At 62.2% G+C, this 27,939-nt stretch overlaps 2 protein-coding genes across 11 annotated transcripts; both read right to left on the bottom strand.

Annotated features, from left to right (window-relative positions):
• Window positions 1-2: 2 nt before the first annotated feature.
• Window positions 3-4,440, bottom strand: SMPD2 (sphingomyelin phosphodiesterase 2). Of its 7 annotated transcripts, none has more exons than XM_065038517.1 (11): window positions 4,306-4,440; window positions 3,165-3,240; window positions 2,733-2,829; window positions 2,535-2,611; window positions 2,220-2,313; window positions 2,054-2,143; window positions 1,642-1,724; window positions 1,333-1,465; window positions 1,158-1,262; window positions 917-1,073; window positions 3-726 (listed from the first exon to the last, which is right to left on the bottom strand). In XM_065038517.1, exons 2-11 carry the CDS (start codon window positions 3,215-3,217, stop codon window positions 383-385), a joined length of 1,233 nt encoding a protein of 410 aa, XP_064894589.1. In that variant the 5' UTR covers window positions 3,218-3,240; window positions 4,306-4,440; the 3' UTR covers window positions 3-382. The 7 variants fall into 7 exon arrangements, with proteins under 7 accessions (XP_064894589.1, XP_064894594.1, XP_064894592.1 ...); XM_065038522.1 differs by having other exon boundaries at window positions 2,733-2,857; window positions 4,306-4,369; XM_065038520.1 differs by having other exon boundaries at window positions 3,165-3,242; window positions 4,291-4,346.
• A 384-nt stretch (window positions 4,441-4,824) lies between these two features.
• Window positions 4,825-27,121, bottom strand: TEAD3 (TEA domain transcription factor 3). 4 transcript variants are annotated; one of them, XM_065038502.1, is made up of 14 exons: window positions 26,932-27,121; window positions 16,544-16,797; window positions 13,692-13,756; window positions 12,293-12,355; window positions 12,106-12,168; window positions 10,007-10,018; window positions 9,571-9,708; window positions 9,320-9,363; window positions 9,158-9,219; window positions 8,719-8,852; window positions 8,428-8,601; window positions 8,105-8,245; window positions 7,744-7,896; window positions 4,825-7,322 (listed from the first exon to the last, which is right to left on the bottom strand). In XM_065038502.1, the coding sequence occupies exons 2-14, from the start codon at window positions 16,677-16,679 to the stop codon at window positions 7,209-7,211; spliced, it is 1,299 nt and encodes a 432-aa protein (XP_064894574.1). In that variant the 5' UTR covers window positions 16,680-16,797; window positions 26,932-27,121; the 3' UTR covers window positions 4,825-7,208. The 4 variants fall into 4 exon arrangements, with proteins under 4 accessions (XP_064894574.1, XP_064894571.1, XP_064894573.1 ...); XM_065038499.1 differs by lacking the exon at window positions 26,932-27,121 and adding an exon at window positions 20,560-20,584; XM_065038501.1 differs by lacking the exons at window positions 12,293-12,355; window positions 26,932-27,121 and adding an exon at window positions 20,560-20,584.
• Between the last annotated feature and the right edge of the window lie 818 nt (window positions 27,122-27,939).

The following is a 27,939-nucleotide window of genomic DNA, read 5'->3' on the forward strand; positions in this document are numbered from 1 at the left end:
CCCAGTGCTAAAACACCACCTTTATTTTCTATCCAAGACAAATCTGGTTGCCAGAGCAGTCATCAGCTTTTACCAGGAGCCCTCAAGGCTGCCCCGAGCAGGGGAGGCTGAGACTCTCAGCCACGCCAGCAGGTCATTCCAGGTAAAAAGGGTGTATTAAAAACCAGCAATTAAAACCTGCCTCCATCATGGTTCCCACAGGGGCAAATGCGATTAATCTGCCCCAAAAATCTTAATTTCACCCAGAGAGGCATCTGTCAAACCTGCGCTACTGAGCTGGCCACAGCCCTGGTTGCCTAAAACTAGAAGTCAACTAGAAAAAGGGACCAAAAGGGGCCAGGATGGAGCTGAGGAGACGTCGTGCACCACCCATGGTCCTGGTTCAGCCATCGCTGGGACGCTCTTGCAGTGCCCGCAGCGCCATCCGCATCTGCTCCTCGGTGCCCTGCAGCATCTTCACCTCCATGGTGTGGAAGAGGTGAAGGCCGGTGGCGAGGAGGAGGACACCGATGGCCAGGAAGGCCAGCAGGGAGAAGGAGAGCTTGGGGAAGGGCTGCCCGGCCACCAACCCCGCCAGCGCGCCCAGCGCGGCCACAGCCTGCAGCAGCAGCAGCAGCAGGGCCAGCACCGCCATCCTGCCCGTGGAGTAACGCTGCCGCTGCGCTGCACGCAGCCCCACCACCACCTCTGTCCTCGTCTCCGTCACCACGTCCACCAGCATCGGCTCTGCAGGGGACATGGGTGGCTCAGAGGGCTGGCACCCCCCCGTGCCCCTTTTTCTCCCCATCCCCACCACTCTGTGCTATCCACCCCAAGGGATGCCTAAGCAAGAGGAAACATCCCCAAAAAATTCTGTCTTCATCTGACTCCATCGGTCCATCCACCAGCCCACCCCAGTAGTGTCCCCCCACTATACCGGCTGTGCCAAGGTTGTCACCCACAGCCTGTCCCTGCCTCTGGATGTGCAGTGTCGCCATCACAGCTTCATGGTCTGAGAAGGGGATGTCCATGCCTGGGGCTGTCCCTGTGGTGGTCTTCAGTTCTTCGCACTTCACCGTGACACTGGAGATGGCCTGGGTATGGTGACAGATGAGTCACACTGGTGTCTCCCCTCCCCTCCCCTCCACCTGCAGCTGGTGGCCAAGGGCCCCCGTTACCTTGTAGAGGATGTAGTCAATGCGGACGCCCTGCGGGAAGGGCAGCAGCTCTGTCTTGGCAGTGAAGCAGTTGTTCGGGATGAGGGTGCAGCCGTCCTCGCAGCCCTGAGAGCAAGACCCTGGGTGGGGGTGGCTCTCGGTGTGCCCCAGGCCCCGCACGCCCCCTGCCACGCACCTCAAAGCGCGCGGCCTCGGCGAAGGCATCCCGCAGCCCCGTCCAGCCGCGCAGCAGCCGGATGCCCACGTCTCCGGGGTGCATGTTCAGGTCCCCTCCCAGCAGCACCACATCGGCCGCCGTCGAGGTGTGTCTGCAGGGATGAGGATGGCTGACCTCCTCGCCCCACAGTGCTCCCCAGACATACTCCTGGCTGCAACCAGTGCAACTGGGAGCTCTCTGCAGTGCAAGCCTCAGGGGCAGGGGTGACTGTGCAGTCCCTGGGGACCCACAGCCGGGGGACCCCACAGGACACCCGTGGCTGCTCACCGGATGAACTGCGCCAGCTCCCAGGCCTGCACAAGGCGGTGGGGCAGGTAGACATCCTTCTCCCGGCAGTACTCGGCATGCAGCTAGTGAGAGGCGGGTGGTCAAAGCAGCTGTGACCCCCGTGCCAGCCCCTGCTCTGCTCCTAGGCTTGCTGCAAACCCACCAACCCCTCTGGACGGTCCCTTTGGGGCTCTGTGTTCATCTGACCTCTGCCTAGGACAGCCTGGGATGCTTTACAGCCAGGTTGCGGGTCAGTGGCCCTCCCAGCCCCCCTCCAGAACAATATTTCATTCAGTTGGTGTGTGGTCCTGGGACAGACAGTACAGAGCAGGGGTTAAAGCACGGGGACAGCGAAGGAGGGGTAGGGTCACTTGTCTCCTCCACCATGCTGGTCTTTCCCTGAGGTACTCACGTGGGTGACGTAGACGTTGAAGATAATGCCGGAGATCTTCGTGACGATGAGGCCGACGGACTTACCACAGAACCAGTCCCCGTGCTGGAGCTGCCGAGGGAAGGGGAGCTGGTGAGGCTCTGTGGGACCAGGCACTGCGGAGCCATGCGCCCCCTGCCCCACTCACCATGTAGGGGTACCCGTTAAGTGAGTACTGGTAGAGGAGAGTGTCCAGGATGGGGAACCTGGAGAAGATGCAGAGGCCGCTGCCGATCACCCCACTGCAGGAGGGGAAAAGCACAGTGAGGAAGCGTAGTCCCTCCTCTGCCTCCCCCCAGCGCCGAGCAAGGGGGCTCCCCAGATCCCGCTCTCCAGGCACGGGGTCTCCCACAGTGACAGGTGACCTATAGCACCTGCACCAGCGTTTCCATGTGGCAAACACCAAGGCTGTGGCACAGCCACAGGGATGGCGCTGGTCAGGGGCTGGCCTGGCCCCTCTCACCTGTGGAAGTAATGGGAGAAAGGGTAGCAGCCCCGCAGCTTCCCCTTCAAGTCACTGTAGTCCTGCTCGCTCCACACCTGGGGAACAGTGGGATGAGCTGAGAACAGGCACGCGCGGCTCGCGGCCTGAGAACGGGCACACTCATCTCACAGCTCACGGCCTGAGAATGGGCACACTCGGCTCATGGGCTGCCCTCACCTCCTGGAGAAGCACCAGGTCGAAGCCGTCCTGGCGCAGCATGTCCCCAATGAGCTGGACACGCTCCTGCCGCCGCTTGCTCAGGTACCGGATGGCCCTGCAGGAGAGGGGTCGGATGTCACAGCCTGGATGATGGGGACAAGGGAGAGGTGCAGAGAAGCTGTTTGGGGACAGCTTTTCGGGCCTGCAGAACTGAGGCAGGTCATCCCTGGTTGGGGGAGCAGCTCATCCTCCTCTGGGGGAGCAGGCACAGAGGGGACAGGGGATGCTACCCAGCCAAGCACTTCATGACCATCTGGAGCTGAGACAGTGGTGGGACCCCAAAACGAAGAGGACACAAACGTGACTCCATGGACAGACCCCTCTCCTAGTGCGGGTGCCCCCAACCCCACCCACACAGCCCAGTATGGCCCCGACAAACTCCAGGCTCACCAGCAGTTTAGATCGAAGATGCGGAGCCGCAGCGTGGGATCTCCGTCCTCCATCGCTCACAAGGGGTTTGCAGGAGCTGTAGGGAAAGGCAGGGCAGAGGGAGTTCCTGCGGGAAGCAGGTTGGGGCAACAGCCATAGGGAGCTGGCGCAAGGCCCACACCGTCCCCTCCTCTTCCACCTGCAAGGCCTAGCCCAAATCCCAACCCGTCCCCAAACAGGGACCCATGTGCCCAAACCACAGAGGTGACCTCTCCAGCCCATGGAAGGGGACACCAGCAGGCCAGAGACGTGGCTCAAACCCTTTGTCTGTCAGCGAGTCGTGTTCCGGAGGGGCAGTAAATCCCAGTTTCAAAGCGGTGCTGCGAGGCACGGGCGTGGGCCACCCCCCGGGCACTTCTGCGCACCCCGAAGCCCGAAGGACCCGGCAGCCCCCGGCGCAGCCCCAGCGCTGTTCGCCGCGGCCGCCGCCCGCCCCGCCTCTGCCGTGCCCATCCCGGGGCGGATTGTACAGTTTAAAAACGCAAAGAAGCAAAGCTGGGGCTCCGTGATGCCGGGGCCGGGCAGCGGTGCGGGAGGGGGTGCGGGCAGCGGTGCGGAAGGGAGTGCGGGAGGAGGTGCGGGCAGCGGGTGCGGGCAGGGGGTGCGGGCAGCCGAGCTCTGCTGCCCCGGCGGGGTTACCGAACGGCTCCTCCCGTCCTCGCGCCGCGCTAACACCGGCGTCTCCTACCGGGGCCGAGCCCCCCGGGGCGCTTCCCCCCGCCACCCCGAGCTCCCCGCGGGACCGCGCGGGCAGCGGAGCCGTGACGGGAGCGCGGAGCAACAGGTGGAACGAACAGCCAGAACCGAGCCACAGGCGGAGCGGGCCGGGGGGAGCGGAGCAACAAGCGGAACGAACACCAGGCGGAGCGGGGACGAGAGCGCGGAGCAACAGACGGAAGGAACAACAGGCGGAGCTGGGACGGGGGAAGCGGAGCATCGGGCGGAACGAACAACAGGCGGAGCAGCGGCAACCATGGTGGGGCGCGGAGCGGGACTGGGCAAGGAGCGGGGCCGGAGCTGGAGCGGGGCCGGGCAAGGAGCGGAACCGGGCAAAGAGCGGAACCGGGCAAGGAGCGGAACCGGGCAAGGAGCGGGGCCGGACCTGGAGCGGGGCCGGAGCAGGAGCAGGGCCGGAGCAGGAGCGGGGCCGCTGGACTACCCGTCCCGGCAGCGCAGCGGCGCGGAAGGGGAGGGCGGGGAGGAGAGGGGAAGGGGCCGGAGCGGCTGGGCCGCCCCGGGGGCGGTTCCCGGGCAGGGCCGGGTCGGGGGAACGGGCCGCGGAGCTGTGAGCGCGGCTTTGGCGGGTGTTTCGTGCCGGTAGGACGGACTCAGCGCTCCGTCACCTGGGGCTGCTGTAGGCAAGGATGCGGCCCCCCCGAAGTGTGTGTCCCCGGAGCCGCTGCTGCCGCAGGGCGACGCTGGGCCAGCAGGCACCTTTCCGAGGCGAACCCATCACCAGCCGTGCGAACCGCAGCGAAACCGCTGGACGTGGCAGCCGAGTGCGCAGGGCTGGCGTCCCGGGACAGGCAGCGCCCAGCCAAGGGCTCTGTGTGCCACAGCAGCCCTCGCAGTCCTGGCTACCAAAGAAAACCACAAGGAATAGAAAGAACTTCAGAACTGCTTGAGCCAACCCATGAACAAATAATTTTAATATCTTTTTCAGCAGACCGTAGTTTTCTTGGAGCTCCACAGTCTCCTCTCTTTGAAGTTGGACAGACACAGTAAACACAACAAATATATGATACAACCCATCACAGCTGGATTAAAAAAAATACACAAAAATATAATACATAAAAAATTGGATTTTTAACATTGTGGACTGACACAGCTCTAAAAATGGTGATTGTAACCCTGGTAAGCTTTACAAAGTCTTTAAAAAAATAAACAGTACTTCATGTGAAATTCATAAATACACTGGAGGAGAACAGAGGGATCGGATGGGGTTTGAGAAAGTGTCTCTGGGACCGTTGGGGTGCAGGAGGGATATGGGGATGGAGGCACAAACCGGTCCAGTTAACGAAGAGCTCTGTCCCCCGGCACCGGGATGGGGCACACCTGCGTTTTATGGTGGGGAAGTTCTGAGTTTTCATTCCCAGAGTTTTAGATCAGTGAGTGAAATGAAAGAAAGATAGAAGAACCACAAAACAACAAACAAACATGCTACATATGAGAACTCGGCCGGGCAGCCCCAGCGCAGCCCCGGGAGGGGATGCCAGCGCCTTCCCCTGGATTTTTGCCTGCCTTTTACCCCGCTCACCGCGGCTGTCCCCATCTGTCCCCACCACCATGTCCTCACCTGGGTGCAGGGCCGGGGCAGCTCTGCCCCGTCCCATGGGGCCGGGTGGCTTCTCCTGACAGTGAGAGGTGACAGTCCCCATGCCTCACGGGACACGTGGCATCGTGATGGCAGCCAAGGCCCTTTCCTGAGCTCTGGGCTATTTCTGCTTCTCCGCACCCTGCAGCATCGAGCCTAACCCTCCACGTCCCCCCCATCCCGGGCTCCAGCACCCTCGGACCACTTCTGCCCTCCCTCCCTGGCTCTGCACCTCCCTCCAGCACAAGAAACGCAGCCAGACCTGCCCATCTCAGGCTCCCCGTCCCCCTGCCAGCCCCCTGCTACCCTGCTCCGTGCCACCACCATAGAGACCCACCCTCTGTCCCTCTGCATCTGCTCCTGCACCCTGCCTTGCCTTATTTTGGGCTGCAGCCATAAAAATAATTCCGAGCAGACCCAGTCCCTGTCCTGGTGTCCTTCCCGTCCTCTGTCCCTCTCCCCACCTCTGCCCACTCTCAGCCTGGCCCTGCACTGCACAACGTGCTTCTCCCTGCATGAGCGGCGTCCCCAGCTGTCCCCGTGGGGTCGCGGCGAGCCGGAGCGGCCGCAGGAGCAGCTGAAACCGGTCAACGCAGAAAACAGGAAAAAAGGGGAAAAAACAAAACCGGAAAATGTACACATGCAAAGTAAATCAGGCAAATCCGCCCTCACTGCTCTCTCATCACTCCTCAGCAAGCAACCATGGGGGGGACACATTTAGCCGGAGCCACCCCCCAAGTGCAATCCCTGAAAGCGCACACAGAGCTCGGGGGATCCTGCCGCCGCGTAAAATAAACAGCCTCCGGTGTTCAGTGACCCCGGAGAGGTGATGGAGACCCCCCCCAAGCCATCGAGGCCAGCTCCCTGTGCCCAGTGGTTTTGCTGCACAGCTCCGACCCAACAAACTCAGCTGTGTCACCTCCTCCGGTCACCGGCACAGAGGGAAGGGGAGCAGGTCCCAGACACCATACAGGGACATAATCCCGATTACATGCATGGTGTCTTTTTAAAAAAGTATTTAAAAGCACTTTATTTTTAAAAAAAAAAGGGGGGAAAAAAAAAAGAGCCATAAAAAGTGTTTGCATCGTCAATGCCCTCCCACCTTCAGCACTGCCCGTGCCCGGATGGGCGCAGAGGAGCACCCTGAGGCCCGGTCCCCAGGGAGGCAGCAACGTCCTCCTCATTGCCCTGCCCTGGCACAGCTGTCCCCACGTCCTCACTGTCACCCGCAGCGCCAGGCCCTGCCAGGCAGCTCCGACGCTGTGGCTGCGCCAACCAGTTTCAGACCACGCCGGCACGACGCCGCGTCCTCCGGCCCGTCTGCGCTCGCTGCTCTGCCCCACACCGCGCCGGAGCAAGGGGGACAGGAGGGGTTGTCCTCCACTCTGATGGGGCCGATCACTTCCCATCCAGCACCAGACACTGGTTTCTTTTCTCCCTATGCTTCCTTTCCCCTTCTTCTTTTTTTTTTTTTTTTTTTTTAATTATTTTTATTTATATTTTTTTTTTAAAAAAAAGAAACTCTTCCTAAGTAGAAAACATCTGCGATTGCAAGTCAGTCTTTTTTGGCTACTGTTTTCCTTCCTCCTCCTCCTCTCTTCAAATGACTTCTCACGAGGCAATGGCCACGGGTGGCTTTTCTGCATGCCCCCCTGCCCTGCTCTCCCCTCGTGACCCCATCCTGAGGGCCCCTAGTCCTTGACCAACTTGTACACGTGGTGCTGGGCGCCATGTTCGCTGGTAGAGACCTCGAAGACGAAGGCGATGCAGAGCAAGGTCTCCTGGGTATCCCTGTTTGTAACGACCTGCGGCAGAGCAGAGAGCGCGTTAGGAGGCGCCTTCGAGGGGTTGCACAGACATTTAAACCGCAGACTTTAAATGCACCACGACAAATGCTCTACCTGTTATTCTGGGAGGAGTGTGTGAGCACTGCATGGGTTCAGGCCCAGCTACATTATTTGCACCACCAAAAATCTGCTACCCCATTTTTTGGAGCATTGCAGAGTCAGGCACAGCCGCTCTGTCTGCACCACGCAGGAGGGAGGGCAGGGGCACCGCGAGCACCCGACGCCCACCAAACCAGCCGTGGTTTGGTGCAGGATCCAGAGGAGAAAAACGCCAGAGCTGCACCAGGCCAGGACTCCCGTTAGGAAACCCACAAGGAAGCAGAACGGCAACCGAACACCGATGGGCTGTGGGTGCGGGGAGGAAAAGAAGGGGAGGTACCTGCAGGATGGTGAAATTCTCCAGGACGCTGTTCATCATGTACTTCTCTGGGAGGTGCTTGAGTTTGTGGATGAAGTTGATCATGTACTCGCACATGGGGGACCGGTGGATGCGGTAGACGAACCGGCCGTTCTCGAGCCGCGCGTACTCCGTCTGTGGGGACAGTGGGGACAGCAGAGTCAGCAGCATCCCCACCAGCAGCGTCCGCCAACTGCGACATGGTGGAGATGTCCCCTCCACTCCACCCACGGGACAGGCATCCACCCACGTGTCCTACACCCAACCCGGGGCTTTCTCCATCCCAGGACCCACAGCAGGCCCAGTTCTCAGCCCTTCCAGATGAGTGGGACACAGGACTCACCTCCACCTTCTCCACGACCTGCTTCCCAAAGGAGCAGACCTTGGTGGAGACTGTGATGGTCATGTTCTCTGCACTGCTGTACTGGCTGCTGACACCATAGAAAGTTCCTGGCCCATCCTGGATCGTGCTGTTCAGATCCGCCTGGAGAGATGAGAGCGGGGAGAGGGACCGATTAGGTTCCATCACACCCACCTCCCACCTGGGACGTGGGGCACCAGCTTACGGAGCTGCTCAGGATGCTCCCACTCCACCGGCAGGGTGCCCAACTGCAACAAGCCCATGGCTCAAGGACAGCCCTCCCCATCCTCTTCTCAGCATCGTACCCAAAATTTGACAAGGAAGAAGGAGTTCTGGGGTCCACGCTCATAGAGCTCCTTGAGGCCACCTTTCTTCTCAGGGAACTTGTCATAGATCTGGCGGATGTCCACGGCCTCTAGCAGCGGATCGCTGTACGAGGGGTTCGTCTGGCCGATGTGCACGAAGAGGTGTTTGCTGTACTGTAATGACCGGGGCGGGGAAGTTAAAATGAGAGGTCAGATGAAAGCAAGATGCCGCCAAACACAAGGACAAGCATTGGTCCACCCGGGCAGTGGGGACATGGAGGGGACTGTTACCGTTTCAGCGTCCCGCGGCACCTCCATGAAGGCGGAGTACTCGAGGAGCCGGAGCTTGGCGGAGGCAATGGTGCGGTCCTGCCAGACGGGCACGGCCGAGGCGGCTGGCGGGAGTGGAGCCAAGGGCTCATAACCTGGCGGGGGGGCAGCCATGAGCCGGGGGGATCCCCCTGCACCACCGCAGTGCTGCTGTCCTTACCATGTCCCCCGCCCTCCCGTGTCTCCCAGTGCTGGTCCCACTCCTTGGTGGAAAGGGACTGGGGGGACACAGCTGGGAGCAGCAGGGTCCTGCTCACCATGGGGCTTTTGGACAGGTTCAAACCCAGGTTCTTCCCTGTGGCAGGGCTGGGGAGGGGCTGCAGGTGGGTGGCACCATGAGTGGGATGATGGCATGGGAAGGGGACAAACAGGACCCATCAGGGGCGAGGACATCACTTACTGGCTAGTGATGGAGGCATGTGTGGCTGGATGGGGTAAGCTGGTTGTGCAAATGGTTTAATGCTGGAAAGCAAAGAGCATCGTTAAGTTAACAAAGCCTGGGTTGCCCCAGCCCTCGCTAAGGTGGGGTCTGCCCAACGCAGGGGAGGGGTCTTGTACTTACTCCTGAGAGGGTCCAGGCTGTCCTGGGATAGGGCCACTCCAAAACTGTGAGAACAGCACAGGGAAGAATCAGTGGCTTCTGACACCTCCTAAATTCCCCCTCCCCATGTGCTGCAAACCAGGGGGAGTCCCCAAACCCCCCTTGCATTGCTGCCAGGGCCAATGGACTGGTGAACCTCTCCCCACTGTGCAGCTCATGGATGGGGATCCCCCGTGTCCCCCTGGGTGTCCCCACACAGGGGCTGTCCTCACCCTGGGGGCAGCAGAGAAGACGGCCTGAGGAAGGGGAGGCGGGGGGCTGAGCTTGTTCTGCAGGACACTGGCCGACACAATCTGCGCGGAGGACATGGAAGCCATGCTCTGCAGAGCCTTATCCTTCGAGACCTGGTCCTGAGGGGGACAGGAGGGAGATGGGGAGTTACACGGGCACACTGAGGCCCCCCTCTGAATTGCCTGGCAGGTTTTGCAGAGCTCGGAGCCAGTCCCGCAGCCTGGCCGGGGAGCAGGCTGTAGACGTCCCCCCGCCAAATTCACCCATTTTAATTAATAAGATCGCAAATGTCCCCTGAGATGCCAGGTCTGGAAGGTGTCCCCACCCCGGACAGGGACTAAAGGGTTTGTCCCCTCCATGGGAGGGGGCAAAAGGCAACAGGGAATGAAAGGCATCACAAACACAAGCTCAACTTACCAAGTTCATGGCCTGTCCGCAAAAGAAAGAAAGAAAAAATGGTTAGAGCATCGTGGGAGCCTGCAGGCGCCGTGTGCCCTGAGCCCCACCCTCAGCTGCATCCCCAGCTCACCCCTCGATTTGGGGAGCGAAGCCCTCACCCCACCGCGGGATGCACAAGCAGGTGCTGATGCTCGTGCTTTATCCTGCCGGGAACAGGACCCCAAAGCCCCACGCTATTTTCTGGGGATTGCTGTGGTGGGCCAGACCTGCACCTTTGTTGGCTTTTTAATATTCTTCGCAGTCTTTAGCATCCTTTAAAACCTCCTCAGCAGCCCCCAAACACTCGCAAAAAGCACGGAGAGGAAGAGCCACCCGTCTCCTGCCCAGCAAAAGTCGCCTGCACCCGGGGACAGTGGCACCAGCTCCCCTATAGGCACCGCAAGGGAGACCCTGGTAACAGCCCCCGCTATGCCATGTGTGCATTTATATAGGAGACCAATTATTTTTCCTCTTCGGCTTTGCTCCGGAGGTTGCAGGAGCGCCAGGCAGGAGCGGAGGGCTCTGCGGTCTGACCGCGGCACTGGGCCACTCCCCCGGCCGCATCGCCAGGGCTGGCGTGTGCTGCTCCTCTGCACACCCTCCGACTTCGCTCCGACCCCTCCGCAGGGATCAGTCGCTTCATTTCTTTTCACCCAGGGCAGGGCAGGAGTGTGGGCAAGCAGCCACATGCTGGGCAACACCAACACACACATGACTGCAGCTTAGAAATATATATGTTGCCCACAGAAGGGAGTTTCCATTCAACACAACAAGCGTTGGGCTGCCTGCACTGGGATTTGCCTTGAAATGTGGCTGGGAAAGGACGTTTTTACATCCACATTTCTGCACAGCATATTGCTCAGGGGATCCGTGGTCCCTGCTGCCAGCCTTTGGTGCCAGCGGCTTGGACACAGCACCCAGGATGGAGGGACGGGGGACAGGGAGCTGGCGATGCTTTTGGGATCCTGAGGTGATGGCAAGGGGCTGAAAGGTCCCCTGGATCCTGCTCCAGGCTCTGCTCCCTGGGGTGACGGAGCAGGGACGAACCCAGGAGCACAGCCAAGCCTGGAGCCACTGTCCCCAGCCGCAGTCATACAGTGGGGACAGCTCTGTCCCCCACCTCGCAGCATGTGGGTCCAGCCCGAGCAGGGCTCGTTCCTTCGGCGATGCCCCCAGTCCTGCTTGTACCCACCCACCTCCCACCGTCCTTATCCTCCCCCCACCGCCACAAAGCTCCATGGGAACAGTTATGGAAGGGTTAGTCGGGCTCCAGCCAGGAGGAAGGAAGGAAGGAAGGAAGGAAGGAAGGAAGGAAGGAAAAGCCAACCAGAGAAGAGAGGATGATCCAGTTTTCCTCGCTCAGCTCCTTTGGTCTCTGGAACCATGGGCTGCCCCGGCACTGCCGTGTCCCTTCCTTGGTACTGCTGTGCCCCCTCCCCAGCAGCACGGCCCCATCTGGACCTGCTGCCACCCACATCCCCGAGGTGTCACCTGGGCCGTACTCAGAGCCTGGTGCACCACAAGCCACCAGCCTGGCATATTCCCCCAGCACCCATCACGAGTGGGGCGAGGTCTGGCACATCCCCCCAGCACCCATCACAAGTGGGGCCAGGTCTCAGCTGGGGCGGGACAGGCTTGCAACCACCTGGGATTCGGTGGTGGCCCCTTTGTACCCCTTGCTTGAACCTCACTTTGCCTCGCTGGCTGCTCTGGGGTGTTCTTCTCCTGGATGAACCCCTGGTGCCCCCAAAGAGGGAGCAGCCCTTGTGAACCACTGGAGAAGGGCTTTAACCCCCATTTCCCCACAGCAGAGTCCTTGCCTGGGCAAAAGGAGAGGATTTGGCACTGGAATTCACCCTCCTGCAGGAGAGGGAAGGCTTTGCCACTCCCCTTGCACTTCCCTCTGGGCATCCTGCAATGATGCCTCTAAAAACCATTTAATTCCAGGAGCTGAGGGAGGGGGAAGAAAAAAAAAACACCAAAAAAGAGAGGTAATAAAGGAAAGCAAGCAGCACACCACAGAGCCGAGTGTGTTAGCTGTCAGCAGGCGGGGGCCAGGCAGGGCCGGGGGCGCGTACCTTCAGCTTGGACTGAATCTCACGAGATTTCCGCCGGGCAAGAACCTGCAAGTGGCTAGAGACCTGCAGAGAGAGAGCAGGAGAGGGGGAACAGCAGAGCCGTCAACCAGAGGAGAGCAGGAGGAAGGAGAGGGCTGCCCATGCTCACAGACACCACCGCAGACGCTGGGCACGGGCGGCGACCTACCTTGATGCCAACCTGGTACTCCCGCACCTTCTTCCGAGCTAGAACCTGTATGTGGCTGGACACCTAGCGCCCGCCACGCCGTTCGGAAAGGAAAACACAGAGTGTGAAGATATGCTCCCCCCCACGAGGGGGGACGTTGTTCCCGGGGAAGGGAACGTGGAGAGAGGGGGTAGCGTGCGGGGCTGCCAGGGTGATGCTTCTGGAGGTGCTGAGGGTCCTGTGCTTGCTGTGAGCTGGAGGGAGGAAAACTGGGGGGACACTGGTGCTGCACTGATTGATGCTGGTTTGTGTCCCCCCTGGTTGGGGTGAAGCTCCTGAGGGCGAAGCTGCTGCAGCTGGAGGGTCGGTGTTCACCATCTCCCAGAGCTCCCCACACAGATCCTCCCGGCCCCCGTGAGCGCAATGAGCTGCTGCTCGCACACAGCACCGGGGACATGGCCTGTCTGGTTTGGGGTGCCCCTGCGTTACCCCAGCTGGGGCTGCCATGGGGCCACCTGTCCCAAGGGAGATCCAGGACGGTCCAGTTCGTTCCCCCAGGGCTACTGCTGATTTTGCAGGTGGGAAAGGTGAGAAGAGAGATTTTCTGTGTGGCCGGACCCCTATAAGAGCAGGATCCAAAGAAGAGGGGCTGTACGGGCAGGAAAGGCGCAGCGCAGATCAGTGTCCCTGCACCTAACAGGCACCGGGGCTGATTTTGGCAAGGTCTTTCTCCCACCAGCGCCAGGCCATCAAGAAGGGACACCAGGCTTTCCAGAACACAACAGCACAGAGGGGTCAGTGCCACATACACGCTCCCCTGTGCCTTTCCCGAGTCCCCTGGAGCACGGCTTTCACCCAGTGCCGCGTACTTCCACCCACGGAGGGGGCGTTCAGGGGGCCCAGTTGAGGCTTTAAGCCAGAAATAAAGCACTGCTCAGCTGGTCTGAACACAAGGATCGTGTCACCAGTCCTGGAGGGATGTCCCCCCCAGAGTGTGCGGAGCAGCGTCCCTCCCTCACCGCGGTGTCTGGCACAAGCAGCTTAGAGCCCAGCTAGGGGCAGCGGTAGGAATGGTCTCTGGATCCAGTGGAGCAGCCAGGAGAAACGGCACAGACACACAGGCTGCTTGGATGGGGATTTCAGGGGCTCCTGCTACCAGCGGGGTGACCCCAGCGGGGTGCTGCCTGCCCCCACACCCCGAATTTCAGGGCATCCTCAGGTCAGGTTGGGACAGACCAGCCTGAGGGTGTTTGCAATCGTGGACAAAGCTCCTCGGAGGGGACAAGGGTCTCCACTGGTGACGGTGGCTCCAGCGGGGGATGCAGAGGACGTGTGACAGAGCCAGACACCCACTCCCCCCAGCCTGCCTGACACTGCGCCCCGAGCCCTCCCACTAGACAAAGCAGAACAATGGCCTCACCTGCTTCCTTGTCCGTGTCTTCCCCGTACGCAGCTTGATGTACCGGGCTATCAGTTCGTTACGACCTGTTGGCAGAGCCAAGGGGTCAGTGCTTGGGAAACGGGGGGGCCAGGGGCATCAGCCCCAAAAGGAGCCTCTGGCCCCCACCCTGTCCCACCCAGCCCGGCTTAATGATGTTGGTCCTTAACAACACCGGTCCTTAACAGAGGAGGCACTGCCAGGAGATGGCGCTGCCATGACAGCTGTCTGGCCCAAGGGGACACGGTGGGGGGGCCTGAGGGAACTCGGAGGCGGCCAGCCCCCTCCAGGCCAGTGACACTCACCTTGTGTCCCGCACCCCACCGGATTTGGCAGCCTCAAGACACAGGGGGCTCGGAGAGGGGCGACAACCACCAGGGACCCCTGCCACAGCGGTGTCCCCGAACACAGGCAGCCACAGACCCCCCCCCGAAAGCCATCCCAGCTGGAGCACCCCCAGGGGAGCCCATCAACCCGTCCCCGCAGCCCTTCCCACAGGGGACCCGGGGCGCCCCCCTGCACCCTGCTTCCCGTCCGCAAGCTGCGCTGGCCTTTTCACCAGTATTTCCTAACGTCCTGGGTCTAATTCAAAGCAGAAGTTGCTTTTGCACCACATTTTAGGGGCCAGCTGTGGCCAATCTACGTTCAAACGTCAGAGCAGCTGGGAGCTTTCTTCCCCCAGCTCTGGTCCCAGCCCCCCCCGCCGCCGCGCCCCCCACACACGGGGGCGGCCAGGCACGCCAGATTTATTTTAATGGACCAGATGGTCGCGGTTGGAACTTGTTGAAATGCCCTTGGAGCGGGTTTCGGCTTTAAAAAAAAAACTCCCCTTAAAAAAAAAAATTCCCCCTCGCTGTTCCACCCGGAGCGGCCCCTCCCAGCCCCAGCAACCGGGCACTCCTGGGGGACACAGGGACGGACAGGGCCAGGTGCCGCGGGGCCGGCTGTGCCGCGTGGTGCCCCTGCCGCGCGGGAGCTGGCGGGTGGGTGGTTGGGGCCACTGTGGGTGTGGGAAGCAGGACACCCCTTGCACGGCCAGTATGGCGCCCCGGTGCCCCCAGAGCACAGTCCCTCCTGCCGCGCCCCGCCTGCGCAGCTCCCGGCCTCGCTGGCGCCTAACGAGGGCCAGGTCCCTCGGGCTGTCCGGTAGGCCCGGGTGCGGTGACAACCCGCGGCATGGCGCTGCCAAGGAGCACAGGCAGAGGGGACCCAGCGCCGAGCCATGGCTTCACCGAGCGCCGCAGCGTCCCCCTGCGCACAGCCCGCGCCCGAGTCCTGTCCTGTGCCTCCCCGTCCCCAGGCCATGGGAAAGAAACACAGGAAAAAAAACATGGGAAACAAATGTGGGAGTCTTCACACATTGCGGCGGGGCAGCGCCAGCCCAGCACCCGGTGACCAGCACCTCCGGTACCTGCTCTGCCCCACACCACGTCCTGGCCATCGCCCTGGGCTGCACCCTGGTAGCGTCCCCACCACCGTCCCTGTGCCCGCGCACCCCATCCCTGTCCCCGTGATTCACCCAAGACCGTGCCATTCCCTCTGAGAGGGCACGTCCTCCTCCAAATTACCACATTCCCCAAATTCCTCTCCCCTGACACAACCACGTGAACCAGTTGGACAGGCTGGGTTAAAAATAACCCGGCGGGCAGTGAGGGAGCGCGGGGGCCAGCGTGCCCGTCCCTGCCCCCAGCTCCCACCTGCTCCGCCGCCCCCACACCGCTGGCACAGCCGATGGGCTGGCGAGGCCACGGGCATCCCATGGGACCCCCCAGAAAGGGAGGGTGGTGGAAGGCAGCGGCACCAGCACACCTTTATGTCGGATGCCGGCATTGCCTGTGCCACCAGCAGCCCTGGGCTCCTGGTAAACTCAGCACCGCTGGCCAGGGGTCCTAGGGGGTCCCAGTGGGGAGGTGCTGGGGAGGGTGGGGGGAGATGAAAGTCAGCCGGCAGAGGCTGCTGCCTCTTTAAGCAGCTGCCAGATGTCTCCAAAAGGCTGGAAAAACCGGTCGGGGCTCGGCGTGCTGCACAGGGCCCGGCTCCTGGCGGCACTTCAGATATCCCGAGAGAAATCCAAAAAATGCACCCGCCTGGGAAGCTCCCCCCTGGCCAGCATCCCCAGCACCCCGGGCTGGGGGCTCTGGCAAACAGGGTGGCGCAGGGAGCTGGCACGGGGACAGCAGCACAGTGCTTGCTGCAAAGCCATGTCCCATTTGCCCCTCTGTCAGCAGCAGGTGAGCTGCACCAGTACCAGCCCCTGCCAGCATCACTCACCCTCAGCCTCTTCCTCCCCATTGCAGAGAGCCACCCAGACAGAGGCGTTATGGGAGACACCAAAAACCAGGCTGAGACACCCCCCAAAACTCACTGCACCAGTGGGACCGACCAGCCCCACTGCTGCCAACAAAGTCACAGAAAGCTGGGCCAGGTGCTGGTGACTCGGGTTGGGCGGGTGGCCCTTGTCACCAGCTGCTCCCTGTCACCAGGTCCGGTTGGGGAAGGTCTGGGGAGCGATGTAGAGGCACACCGGAGCGGGAGGGCTGGTGCTGGCTCCGCAGCCCCGCACTCGCCCCCCGCCCACACCCCCTCCCTGCCTGATGGCTTCACCAAACCAGTCAGTCCGGCATGGCCAAGAGAGGGAGGGAGCAGGAGGGACAGCCAGCACAGAGGGACGGGACATGGGTCACTGCCACCTCCCCGGCCTGGCCCTGCGAAGCTGCTTTCAGGGTTGGGGTGCTCAAGGGCAATTCCCCAGTGTGGGACTGGGGCAGGAAGTTTTGTTTCACCCCCAGCCGCCCCATCCTGGCCGGCAGCACGGTGCTGCCTCCATCACTCACCGTACATCTTGCCCTCATCTGAGAGGATGATTTTCCGCCGGCCGCAGGGCGGGTAGATCGCCAGCGCCTCCTGGAAGCTCTGCTCGATATCCGGACTCCACACACCCTCGGCATCATTGTCCAGACTCTTGTCCATGCCGTCCTGGCCATCTTCCCGCCCCTCCCCGGGGCTGCCACTGGCATTCCAGCTGTTGGACGCTATGGTGCTGGCTGCTCTGGGCTCCGACCCCGAGCCCCCACGGACACGTGACAACCTGCCGGGACACAGGGGACACCTGTTAGACCTGGAGACCCTTGGTCCCATGGAGGAACTGGGGTTGCAGCCATCCCCAGCTGTGCTGGGAGTATGGGGCTGCAGTGACAGTGTGGTCCCAGCATGCTGGCCCTGTCCCCGCTCGCACCCAGGGCTGGGAGCAACATCCCGATGTGGGGCAGAGACAGAAAAAGGCTTTCCCTGGGGGCAGAGACAGGATTTCAGTTAGTATCCCCAAATCAAAACACGAGCAGCCGTGTGGAGTCCACCCAAATGAAGTCTGGGAAGAAAAGAGTCTGGACGCTGCACCGTCCACACGAGGAGCTCGGGCACACGGCGCCCATGGGTGACACCGTAAGACACAGCAGCAGCGGCCCCGCAGCCTGCGAGCCCCGGCACCACACCAGCACCCCCTGCCACCCCGCCGCCTCCTCAGGGAGGCTGGCCTCAAACCCCCCGGCCCCAAAAATCCTCGCTCCACCGTGCCTGCCCAAGGCCGAGCCGGGATGTGAAGGGAGATGCTGGGCAGCTGCAGTCAGAGCCGCTAATGGGAACCAGGTGGCCGGGGCCCAGGGCAGCCCTGCCCTGGCACTGGGAGAGCCCCTCACCCCGAGGAAGCGCAGCCTGGGCACTGCCCGGCTGGTGGGGGATGCCGGGGAGCCTCCCACCTTCCTCCTCCTCTCTTTGCCCGACTCTCGGCACAGTGTTTTGCAATAACATATTTGGCGGCAGCTGCCGGCGATGGGAGCGGAGAGGTGTCTCCTGTGCCGCTGCGCTTCCCGGCCGGGCTGGGAGTGTACAAAGGTCTCCAGTGCAGACATCTCCTTTTAAAGGAACTGCAGCAGCCTGCTGGCTCGAGCGCGCTGCGAGGCCTGGCTTTGGGTTTGTTGGTTTTTTTTTCCTTTTATAAAAAAAGAAACTTTCCCCCCTCCTCTCCTCATCTTGCTCCCTCTCGCCGCGATGTGATGTCAGCCCCTCTGGTCCCCGCGTCCGCCCCTGCCCGCCGCCCCCCTCTTGCCGAGCGCTGTGGCCAAATAAGGAGAACTGGATTGTAGGATCGAGCCAGCCAGTCAAGGCAGGGATGGCGGCAGCGGTGCCGGACGGGCCCGCTGCTCCCCGAGCCCCATGGCACCCGCAGAGCAGCCCCAAGGGATGCATTGACCAAACTGAGCAGGGTGAGGGGATGGGAGGGCGAGGGGACAATGGGACAAGGCACCAGGCACAGACAGCAAGAGTGGCATATGGGGACGGCCTCGGCAGGATCCCGCGCTCCCCAGCAAGCACAGCATGGCTCCGACAACAGGGTGTGCGGTGCCTCGGCTGGGGGAGCCAGGAGAGGAGGGAGGGCGATGCCGGCGACCCGGCCAAGGTGCAGGGAAGCAACTCCTCCTCCTCCTCCACCAAACCTGCTTTTGGCCAGGCCGAGACACTGGATTTCCTGGAGGGAGGGGGCAAGGCACCGCACTGACGCAAGGCACGCCGAGCGCCGTGCTCCACCCAGCCCTTACAAAACACCAACAACAGGAGTAATTAGGAAACCAGCACGGCTGGACAGCGTGCGGAAGGACCACCGGCCAGACCTGCTCTGGGCAGGGAGGGGACTGGACCTACCAGAAAACATGTCACCGGCTCCTGCCTCCCAGCTGCTCCCCAGGGACCAGGGGTAGAAGTCACTCCCCCACAGCACAGGCATCTCTGCTGGGCTTGGGGACTCCAGGGCCCCCAATCCATAGCGGGGACACTCGCCCCCTGTGAGCAGGGCTGCCTGCCGGCACCCATGCCAGGGTGGAGCCTCCGCACCCAGCTCGTTTGCCCCTCTTCCCCCTGCCATTTTGGGGTGCCATGCTCCAGCCCAAGGCTTTAGAGGGTGCTGCACCCTTGCAAGTTCCGCCGCGGCTGCCGGACGGGTGGGAGGATGCTGCCAGGGCCACCCTTATCTCCCCTCAAGGCCAGGGCTGCCCCAGGGCATGGGGACAGTGTTTCCACGGGCTCACAGAGCTCGGCCCAGGCACCATGTGCGGGGAGTGCGAGGGAGACCCAGGGCTGCTACGGGCAGCTGCCAGGTGGCGAGAGCTACAGAGCCTCGAAAAGTGATGAGAAGCCTCTTTAAAACCTACAAAAGCAAAGAGGAGGTGGCAAAGAGGGAGGGGTGCTCAGGAGATGGGTGTTTTCTGGTGGTGAGGGGAAGGCAAGGTTTTGCAGGCAGTGGCTGTGGTTGGCGCGGTGTGGTGGGCACCCCCGGGGCCGGGCGCGGGGGCTGAGGTCAGGAGCAGGGCGCTGCCGAGACCAGCACGACCAGCTGTGACAGGGACCCGGGGCACAGGCACGTGAGGGGGAGCACTCGGGGCTACTGCTGCAGTGTGCCCCCAAACTGCCAGGGCCGCAGAGCACAGCCACCGGCACCCACGGCACAGGGGGTGTGGAGCAGAGCACACCCCCAGCTGACAACACCTGGGGGACAAGGTGTGAGGCAGAGCAGCCCCAAGGTCCACTCCTTACCTGGGGCTCCCTCAACCACAGCACCAGGACCCCACACAGGACAAGCCCCCATGGTGCTGGGGACACCGGGAGCCCAGCAGACCCTGCAAAGTGAGGGGGAGGTCTGGCTGCATCTCAGCTCCATCCCGCCTTCCCATGCGAGGGGCCCAGGCGATGCAGCCCTCCTCCCTCTCCCCTGCACCCAGACCCCCCGGGCGAAAGGATAAAAGTTCACTGACAGGCCCGGGCAGGCCCAGCGCTCGGCCGCGCAGCGCCGCTGGAGAGCCCTTCGCAGCAAACCCAAACCCTTTAGGGGTCCCAGGGGCCCCAGCAAGGCCATGGCGTGCCAGGGAAGTTCATGCCCCGTCTGCAGATGAGCCCAGCACTGCGCACAGGGCCCTGACGCCCTCAGCTCAGCTGCGCACAACCCCACACCACTCTCCTCGCAATAGCCAAGTACTTTTTGCGGTAGCTGTGTATCCCCATCAGCTCACCCGAGGACCCTCCAGGAGTACCCTGCCCCAGGTCCTGCCCCAAACTCTGCCCCCATGCCACAAGGGACACCGTCCAGGGTGGCATGTGGCTGTCCCGGGGACAGTCAGCACCCACTGGGCAGGCAGCAGCAGCCAAGCAAGATAGGGCTCGGCGGGCAGGACGGCTGAAGGAGGTTTGTTTACATCGCGCTCCTCTTCCCAACAGTTGTGGGGCTGTGGTGAGGGATTCCCTGGCTCGGGAAGGGAAGGGAAGGGCGGCCGCCCTGCTACCTCCCACCCAGGCCTGCACCTCCCTTCCAGGGACCACCGGCCACCCAGCCCATGCAGGAGCCCTTGGCACGGGCTGGGGACCCAGGTAGTGGCTGAGCCCCCCATGCGCCTGGCGAGCTCCCTGCGAGACAGCCCGACTAATTTCCTCTCTTCTATCGCTTCCTGTCCCTTCCGGCTTGGCGGGCAGCTCAGGAAGCAATCGGAGCAGGGAAACCGCAGGAGGCCACGTGGCAGGGTCCCACCGGGGTCCGCAGCACTGCCATGGCCACCCCGGGCACACGGCCCCCTGCTTCGGCCAGACCCCCGCAGCCAAAGGGTCCCCCCACCTCCCAGCAGAGCCCGGAGCCCCCTGCCCAGCAGGGATATGCCTGATCCTCACCTGGCAGCATCAGGCTAAGGGATGCTCAGCCCCCCCATCCCAAAGGGCCATGAGAGAACAAGAGGGGAACTTGAGTGATTTGCCCAGAGAAAATTTGGGCAAGGAGTAGGAAGGGGATTGAGCAAACCCTTTTTAGTCCTACCGACGGCCCCGTTCACCAAGATGCTCCATGCTAGTGGCAGAACCGCAGGTGTGCAAACCAAGCCCTCCATCTCCTCCGGCCCCAGCAGGGTGGCAGAACTGGGTTTTGGCTGCTGAAGAACCTGAGCCAGTTTTGCTCAAGCCTCCAGGTCCAAGACCCGAGGGCAGGGGACATACGGACACCGTAACCTGGCTTCCCTCCCTGGCCCAATTACGGCCGCCCTGCCCAGGCAGGACGGGGCGTTTCACCCAGCAGCGCATAAATAGAAAGCTTTTGCAGCATTAATTGCTTTCTGCGTTGTGAAACAAGCTGGATGGAAACAACAGGGTTGGAGTTGCCTGCCGGGGACGGGCCACTGCCACAGCTGTCCCGTGACAGCCCCAGCATTGGTGGCCCATGTCACAGCCAGTGCCAGGGCACGGCACCCACTGGGGACTGCTGAGCTGGCTTTGCTCCTGCATCAAAATATGTGCATCCCAGGGTGTCTCCCACTCACCGTCCCCTACAGATGAATTCAGGGTGGCCACTGTGTCTCGAGTCCCCAGACACCAGCATTGCTTGTCCCAAGGGGAAGCTAAGGGTCTCTGGGGTCAGGGAAGCCAAGGGGAAGCCCCGAGCGATGGGGTCCCACTGCTGGGGTGGGCCAGGTGTCCCAGGTTCCTGGTCTCCCCCCGTTCCTGGGGGGAGAAACACCTTCACCGAGGAGTTTCCGCTGCTGCTCACCCCATTTTATGCCATTGCAGCAGGACCAGGGAGAATGTCTTCCAGGGGACGCTGGCTGCTGGGCGAGGAGGAGGAGGAGGAAGGCTGCAATGCATTTCACACCCACCCCCAGCCACCTCCACCCCCACGAAACTCAACCCTGCCAAGGGAGCAGCTGCACCTGCCGCGGGTGTCGCGGCACCCACCGCCACCCAGCGGGACCCGGGGCTGGCGCCACCACGCTCCGGTCGAGCAACCAGGAGGAGGCACCCGGCGGAGTTGAGGGTGCAAGAGCTGATCCCCCCAGGCATCCGAGAGACAAGGCGGTGGGGGGCTGCTGGGTGTTACCATCCCAGTTGAGTCACAGAGATGTCCCTGGCCAGCGCGAAACGTGACATGGCAATGTCACCTGGCCACTGTCACCCCTGTGAGGAGCCACACTCCCGTCCTCCCGCGATGAGTTCACAAAGCTTGGGGCAGCGCTAGGCAGAGGCTGCGCATTTAATGCAGGAGCTGTATTAACAGGCAGACACTGCCCCACGCGAACCACATCAGCGATCCCAGAAAGGGATATTTTGGTTGAGCGCCATTTTGCTGTGAGCTGTCACCCCAGCAGGCCGGTGTGCAAACCTTCCCGCGCTCCAGGAGCACAGCGGGTGCCCGTGCGGAGCATCCATCGCCTTCTCCAGCACCTCCCGCCGCTGCCCGAGCCGAGAGCTGGAAACGGGCACCACAACTCCTGCTCCCGCAGATTGAAAAATTGCTCTGGAATCCTTGGGGAGGAAAGCTGCTAAAAATACACAAAGGCAGTATTCTTAGTAAATGAAGGAGCTCCAGCAAGAAGCGTGGCCCGATAGGACCAGGGAGCCCAGCCCGGTGTGCTATCCCCTGCTCTGCACAGTGACGCCCAAATATTGGAGGCAGACCCTGACCCTCAGCTCTGCGATGCCACCACACAAGGCTGTAAGTGGGGCACAGCAGCCACCCCACAAAAACGAAGGGCCAAAATGAAGGCCACAGAGGAGCACAGGCACGTGTGAGCATTGAGCAAGCCCCAAGCACGCACCCTTCCTGACTTGCCCGCCGAGCATACAGGCAAGAAGCTGGGCAGGGAGAAAGTGGGGTCTTGCACCAGATCTTCGCTCCCGGACTACGAAGCACCCAGATCAAGAAGATCTGGTTAGATAAACACCCAGTGCTCGCTCGGGCTGGGGGTTCGCGTGCCTGCCTGTGGGTGTGCTTCTTCCTAAACCCGGACTGCCCGAGCTGTCGGGGGGGAAGGGCAGGCGGCGAGGAGCTGGCATGGGAACGGCAGCCCATCCTCCACGCACGCCGCGCCGCTCTGCGTCTGTAAACTTTGAACATCTTCCGGAGAGAAGCTAGTGGCTATTGTGAACAGCTGGATCTAATTTTACGAGGAGCGAGGAGGAGACAGTCGTGGGGAAATAATAAGGCTTGGCGCTCCCGGGCGAGGATCCCTGAGCCCGGCCAGCCCTCCTGCCTCCACCGCACCCTGCTGGGGGGAGCGCCGGCGAGACGGCCACGGGGAAACTGAGGCACAGAGCGACGTGGGACTCAGCCGCGTCCTGGATAATGCAAACCAGGAGTTGGGCACCCGGGACATTGCCCCTGCTTTTGTCCCCAGACCTGTCGCCCGTCCAGCAGCCCAGGCATGAGCAGTGGCACAGCTCTTCTCCGTGGTGGAAAGCCAAGCTGCCAATGCAGGGCCACCTCCTCAACCCATGGCAGCATCTTCAGACTCGGGGACCCCCAGCGCTCGCTCTCAGTGCTTGTGGGCACCACGGCGCGACACATCCCGCCAGCCGGCTGCTTCCCACGAGGCTCTGCCCACCTCCTAAAATTAGCTCCAGCTCTGCCGTCCCAGCCCCGCAGCCCCCTGCAGCCAGGGAGCGCTGCCAGCGCACGCTCCGGGCCCCCGCAGCGAGGGGGAAGGGGATAAACCAGCCTCCTCCATCACTCACATCCCGCTCGCCAGCTGCGCAGAAGCATTGCCCGGTGTTATTTCCTACAGGTCGAAGTGCAGCCCTGAAGTGCACTGAGGTCACCTCTGTGCCTCCGGCTCCCAAGACAACAGCTGAGGATGAGCTGGGGTCAGCTCCAGCCGCCCAGGCCCAGCAGCTCCTGACACAGCTGCAAGACGGTGGCAGCGCGCACAGTGGGTTTTGTCTCACGGCACGTAACGGAGGATGCTGGAGACATCAGAGTGTCACATCCATTTGGGACCACGTGAGGGGACACGCTCTGGCGGGATTTGCGCCACCGCAACAGGACGTGCTTCATGCAATCATACACTCCTGTTTCTCCAGACACTTCACCCTCAGGATGCCACCAGCTGTGCCAATGCAGAGGCCTATGCAAACGCCACCCCTGAAGGGCCACCAGCTGCCACCGCCAGGGATGAGACATGGGGCTCATGGCCTGTCACCTCCAAAGGGCTCAGCCACCACAAAACCCGGCCACCAGCTGCACAGGGAGCACGAAACAGTGCCCAGCACCTCATGGCCCTCCACCCCCCACCACGGGCCAGCCAGTGGCTGTCAGCACCACGGGGGGGGTTTGCCAGGCACCTCACTCCCATTTAACAGGCAGGGAAAACCAAAGCGCCAGGAGCTGCAGCAGCGTGCCCAGACCTGCAGCGGGATCCGGTGCGCGCTATGGTGGGGGAGCCGCTCCTGCCGCACGCTCGCTGCGGCCCCACGCGGGGCACGGCCCGGCGGCTCACCCCATCATTACCTTCCCTCCCTCCAAAAAAACATTTCATAAGCCACCACGTGACGGTGGCAACAGCGAACGCCCACGCACTTCAGGTGCTGCCCCAACCGCAACACGCAGGTGCCCGGGCTCAGCTGCCATGGCCCGGCGCGCGCCCGGCCCGGGCCCTGACCCCACCGAACACAGGACACACAGCTGAGCAGCTCAGAGCGCAGCCGGGCCGCCTGGCAAACCTCCGGGGATGTGAGTTCCCAAAACCAAAGGTCTTTGGTTATATCCCATCCACCAGCAGCACCCAAGGTGGCGCAAACACCACGGCAGCCCTGCCAGCCCCTTGCAATTGCTGTCAAGGATTTAATAAGAGAAACTCCTAGAGACGGGACGTTTTTTGGACAGCATCCATCCTGCCTGTTGACAGACAGGGAGATCCCAGCCTCGGAAAGAGCCCAGGTTGGCTCTCGCCGTGCAAACCCCGGCAGCACCCTTGGTCAGGGCTTTGCAGCCCACTCCCCACTCCTCCCCTCCAACCTCCACTCCCACAGAAGGACAAAAACCACCGAGGCAAGAAAAGCCATTTTTTTCCTGCAAACAGCCCAATACTGCCTATTTCCCCCCTTTCCACCAGCCGTGTGCACATGCTGCTCCCACTGCCGAGCTCACCTGCCACCGGCCTCGTGCTCACTCTGTGTTGGACGGGAGCTGCGCGGTTACCTGCTGTTTAATACATTAATTACAGCTGATTACCACTGCCACCCCAGCTCCGCAGCGCTGTGACTGGCTCACACACTGCCGGGAGAAGGCTCCGTCCTTCAGCACAGCGCCAGGGCCAGCAGGACTCAGCTCCCAGCCTGCTCGGTGGTGGCAAGATGGGCAGTAATGGTGATTAAAAGGAGATGCTGTTTCTGATATTGTGATAAATAGTGACCATACGTCATGAGAAATGGATGCAAGTCCCTTTAATTGATGGACCTGGAGACTGGAGGGGGTTTTGCCTTGCGAGAGGGGGATGTTAGAGGTGGGATGGTTGCTTGTCTCTGCACCCCTTTGCCCCCAAAAGCACTGCGGCCGAAGCATCCCCCCACTCCGAGCTGAGCCCTGATGGTCGCGCTGAGGGTCCCCAAAATACCCAGGTGCCGCTTGCACAAGGCAGCTGGAGCCCCTCACAGAGCCTGCCGCTTCTGAAGGGTTGTTTTGTTCAGAAAAGACAGTGTCATCCACATGCCCAACCCAGGGAGAGAGCTGCGCGCTCGACGTCCCCTGGGACAAGAAGGTCCCTCCATGTTGCCCAGTTAGGAGGGGGCAGCCGCTCACCCCGCACCCACCGCAGCCCCTTCCCAGGGGAACGCCAGCCCTGCAAACCCAAACCGGGCCAAATCCAGCACGTTCTCCCAAAAGGACACCCACGCCTGTCGTCTCCAGCAGGGAAGCGTTGGGAACGCTGCTCAGGTGGTGCTGCAGTGGCTGTCACCTGTCCCAGCCCTGCCACCACCACTCGCTTCTTCCCCAGCTTTGCCGTTAGGTCACCTTGGCGAGTCCTCGTCCCTTGTCCGCTTTGGGGACCCTCTTCCTACTATCCCACAGGGAAATGACCCACCCTGGTGACCCACCCCAAAAAGCTGGATGCAGGGAAGGGTTTTGGGGCCGCAGAGGCCCCCAGGGCCAGTGGGTGCAGGAGGAGGTCACGAGCCTGGTAGACCCCCAATTCTCCACCCATCATCATAAGCATCCCAAAAGCAGGGAGGACATGGCAGTGGGGCTGGCAGGGCCCCCCAGGGTGGTTGGGCAGCGCCAAATCCCTGACTCATGGTGCACACGTACACGGCACAGGGTAAAGCGATAGGAGGGGAGCGAGGACGCTGGAGCCCAAAATACCCCGGCGCGCCTGACACCGGAGATTATCACTTCGCTGGTGGGCCGGTCACTTGGCCTGACTCGCCCCAGCTCCCCGCGAAGCACCAAAATCCCCCAAAACATCTGCCCTTGCCTGTCCCCCTGCCACCCCGTGCCAAGCACCCAACAGCAACGGGGCAGGGCCACCAGTGCCACTCTAGCTGGTTTCTCCCAAAATACGGGGTATTTTTCCAGTCAGTACATGACAAACGTGTTGCATAGGGCCTGAGCAGTTTTGGGGGGCGGCAGCAGGCGGCACTGCAAGGGTTTGGCCTTGTTTTCCTTTCAAAGGGGGTTAAGGGAAAAAAAAACAACCCCAAACCCAAGGAGGGTGTAAAAATAAAATAATAATAATAATAAAGATGACACACTGCTGAAAATTATACATCTAATTGCTGCCTCGTTAGCAATGCACCCCTATGACGAGGCACAAAGTGCTTAGCATACAGTCAGCATATGGTCATGTCCCCTACATGTGTGTGACACACATGTAACGTGACACACGTGTAGCACCCACACCCCACCCGGGACCGCCCCAGCGCCGTTTCCCGGGGGGCTTCGGCCGGGGCAGGAGGCAGACGGGGCGGTTTATGGCTTTATGTAACGCCTGACGCCCGCGCCCAACACGCTCCCGACGTATGGGCTATACCGTACACAAGGCCTCTTTGTAACCCTATAGCCCGCGCCCGCTGCGCACCCCGGGATGCGCCGCAGCGGGGGGACCCAGCGGAAGAGCCGGAGGGGCAGCGCAGCCCCGACGGGGCGGGAGTCTGAGGACCCGACGGGGGAGGAGTTGGGGACAGCCTGGGGACACCCCGGCTGTGTCCCCGCACACACACACACCGGGGGAGAGGCAGGGGAGCCCCGGCGGGGAGGCTGCGGGGACGGCGGAGGAGCGGCCAGGGCTGGAGCGACCCCGCCGCCCCCACCCTCCGCTGGGCTCGGTGCAGCCGGAGGGCTGCGAGCCGGGAGGAAGGAGGCGCCGGCGGAGAAGGAGGAGGAGGAGGAGGAAGGGGGGTTGGGAGTTTCTTCCCGGCGAGCGCTTACCTGCTCCGTGCTCCGGAGGGGCTGGGCCGGCCGTGGGTGCCGGGACCGGGACCGGGACCGGACCGAGGCCGGACCGGGGCCGGGGCCGGGCCGGGGCGGGGCGCGGCAGGAATTCGGGGAGCGCGGCGGGCTCCCGGGTCCGCGCACGGAGCCAGGCGCAGGGACGGGAAAGTTTATGCAAGGGAGGAGCAGAAAGTTGGGAGTCAATCAGGAGGCGGCGGGGCTGGGCCGACCCTCCTCCCGGCCCTCCCTCCCTCCTTCCTTCCAGCCGACCCTCCCTCCCTCCCCGCCCGCGCCCCCGGGGCGACGGCGGCAGCAGCGATACGAGACGGGGCAGCGGGGCGTCCCCTCCGCCGGAGGATTTCTGGAGACGGGCAGCCCTGGAGCCCGGCTCGGCCCGGGCCCTGGGAGCGCCCTCTAGGAGCCTTCCTCACCCTCCTCTTCCTCTTCTGACCCCTTCATCCCTGTCCTCGCCTTCATCCCCCCGTGCTCGCCTTCATCCCCTTGCGCACAATTTCATTGACCTCTGCACACCCTTATGCCATGCCCCACATCTTCATCCACCTCCTCATCCCCCTCCTCATGCCCCCAGCACAGCATGTAGATTCCCCGTCTCTCCTGCACCCTCACCCCCCGTGGTACCCAGGATGGGGACCTCAGCTCACATGTCGCAGTTTCCCGAGGAAACCCAAGCAGGGTCCGGGCTGCAGTCATTCCCTCTGAGCGAGCTGATGGGTGGTAACGCGCTAAGCTGAACCCATCTGATCACATGCGAGTCCCTGGCCATGACCCAGCCCGACTGTCAAGGAACCACAGCCCAAATACAGACAACACGCAGCAAAACCCCAGCCCCACTGGCCATGGGTTCTGGCACATGCCAAGGACCTATGCCCCAGCACCCAAAACCAACAGAGATAAATGGAGGAGTGGGATCCTCCTGGGGCCCTGCTTGGAGAAAGGATGCTCTTTGCATCCCATCCCTTCCAGAAACATGTTTTTCTAATTTTC

This window comes from Columba livia, chromosome 22 (assembly GCF_036013475.1).
Source record: "Columba livia isolate bColLiv1 breed racing homer chromosome 22, bColLiv1.pat.W.v2, whole genome shotgun sequence".
In the NCBI taxonomy this organism is placed as follows: domain Eukaryota; kingdom Metazoa; phylum Chordata; class Aves; order Columbiformes; family Columbidae; genus Columba; species Columba livia.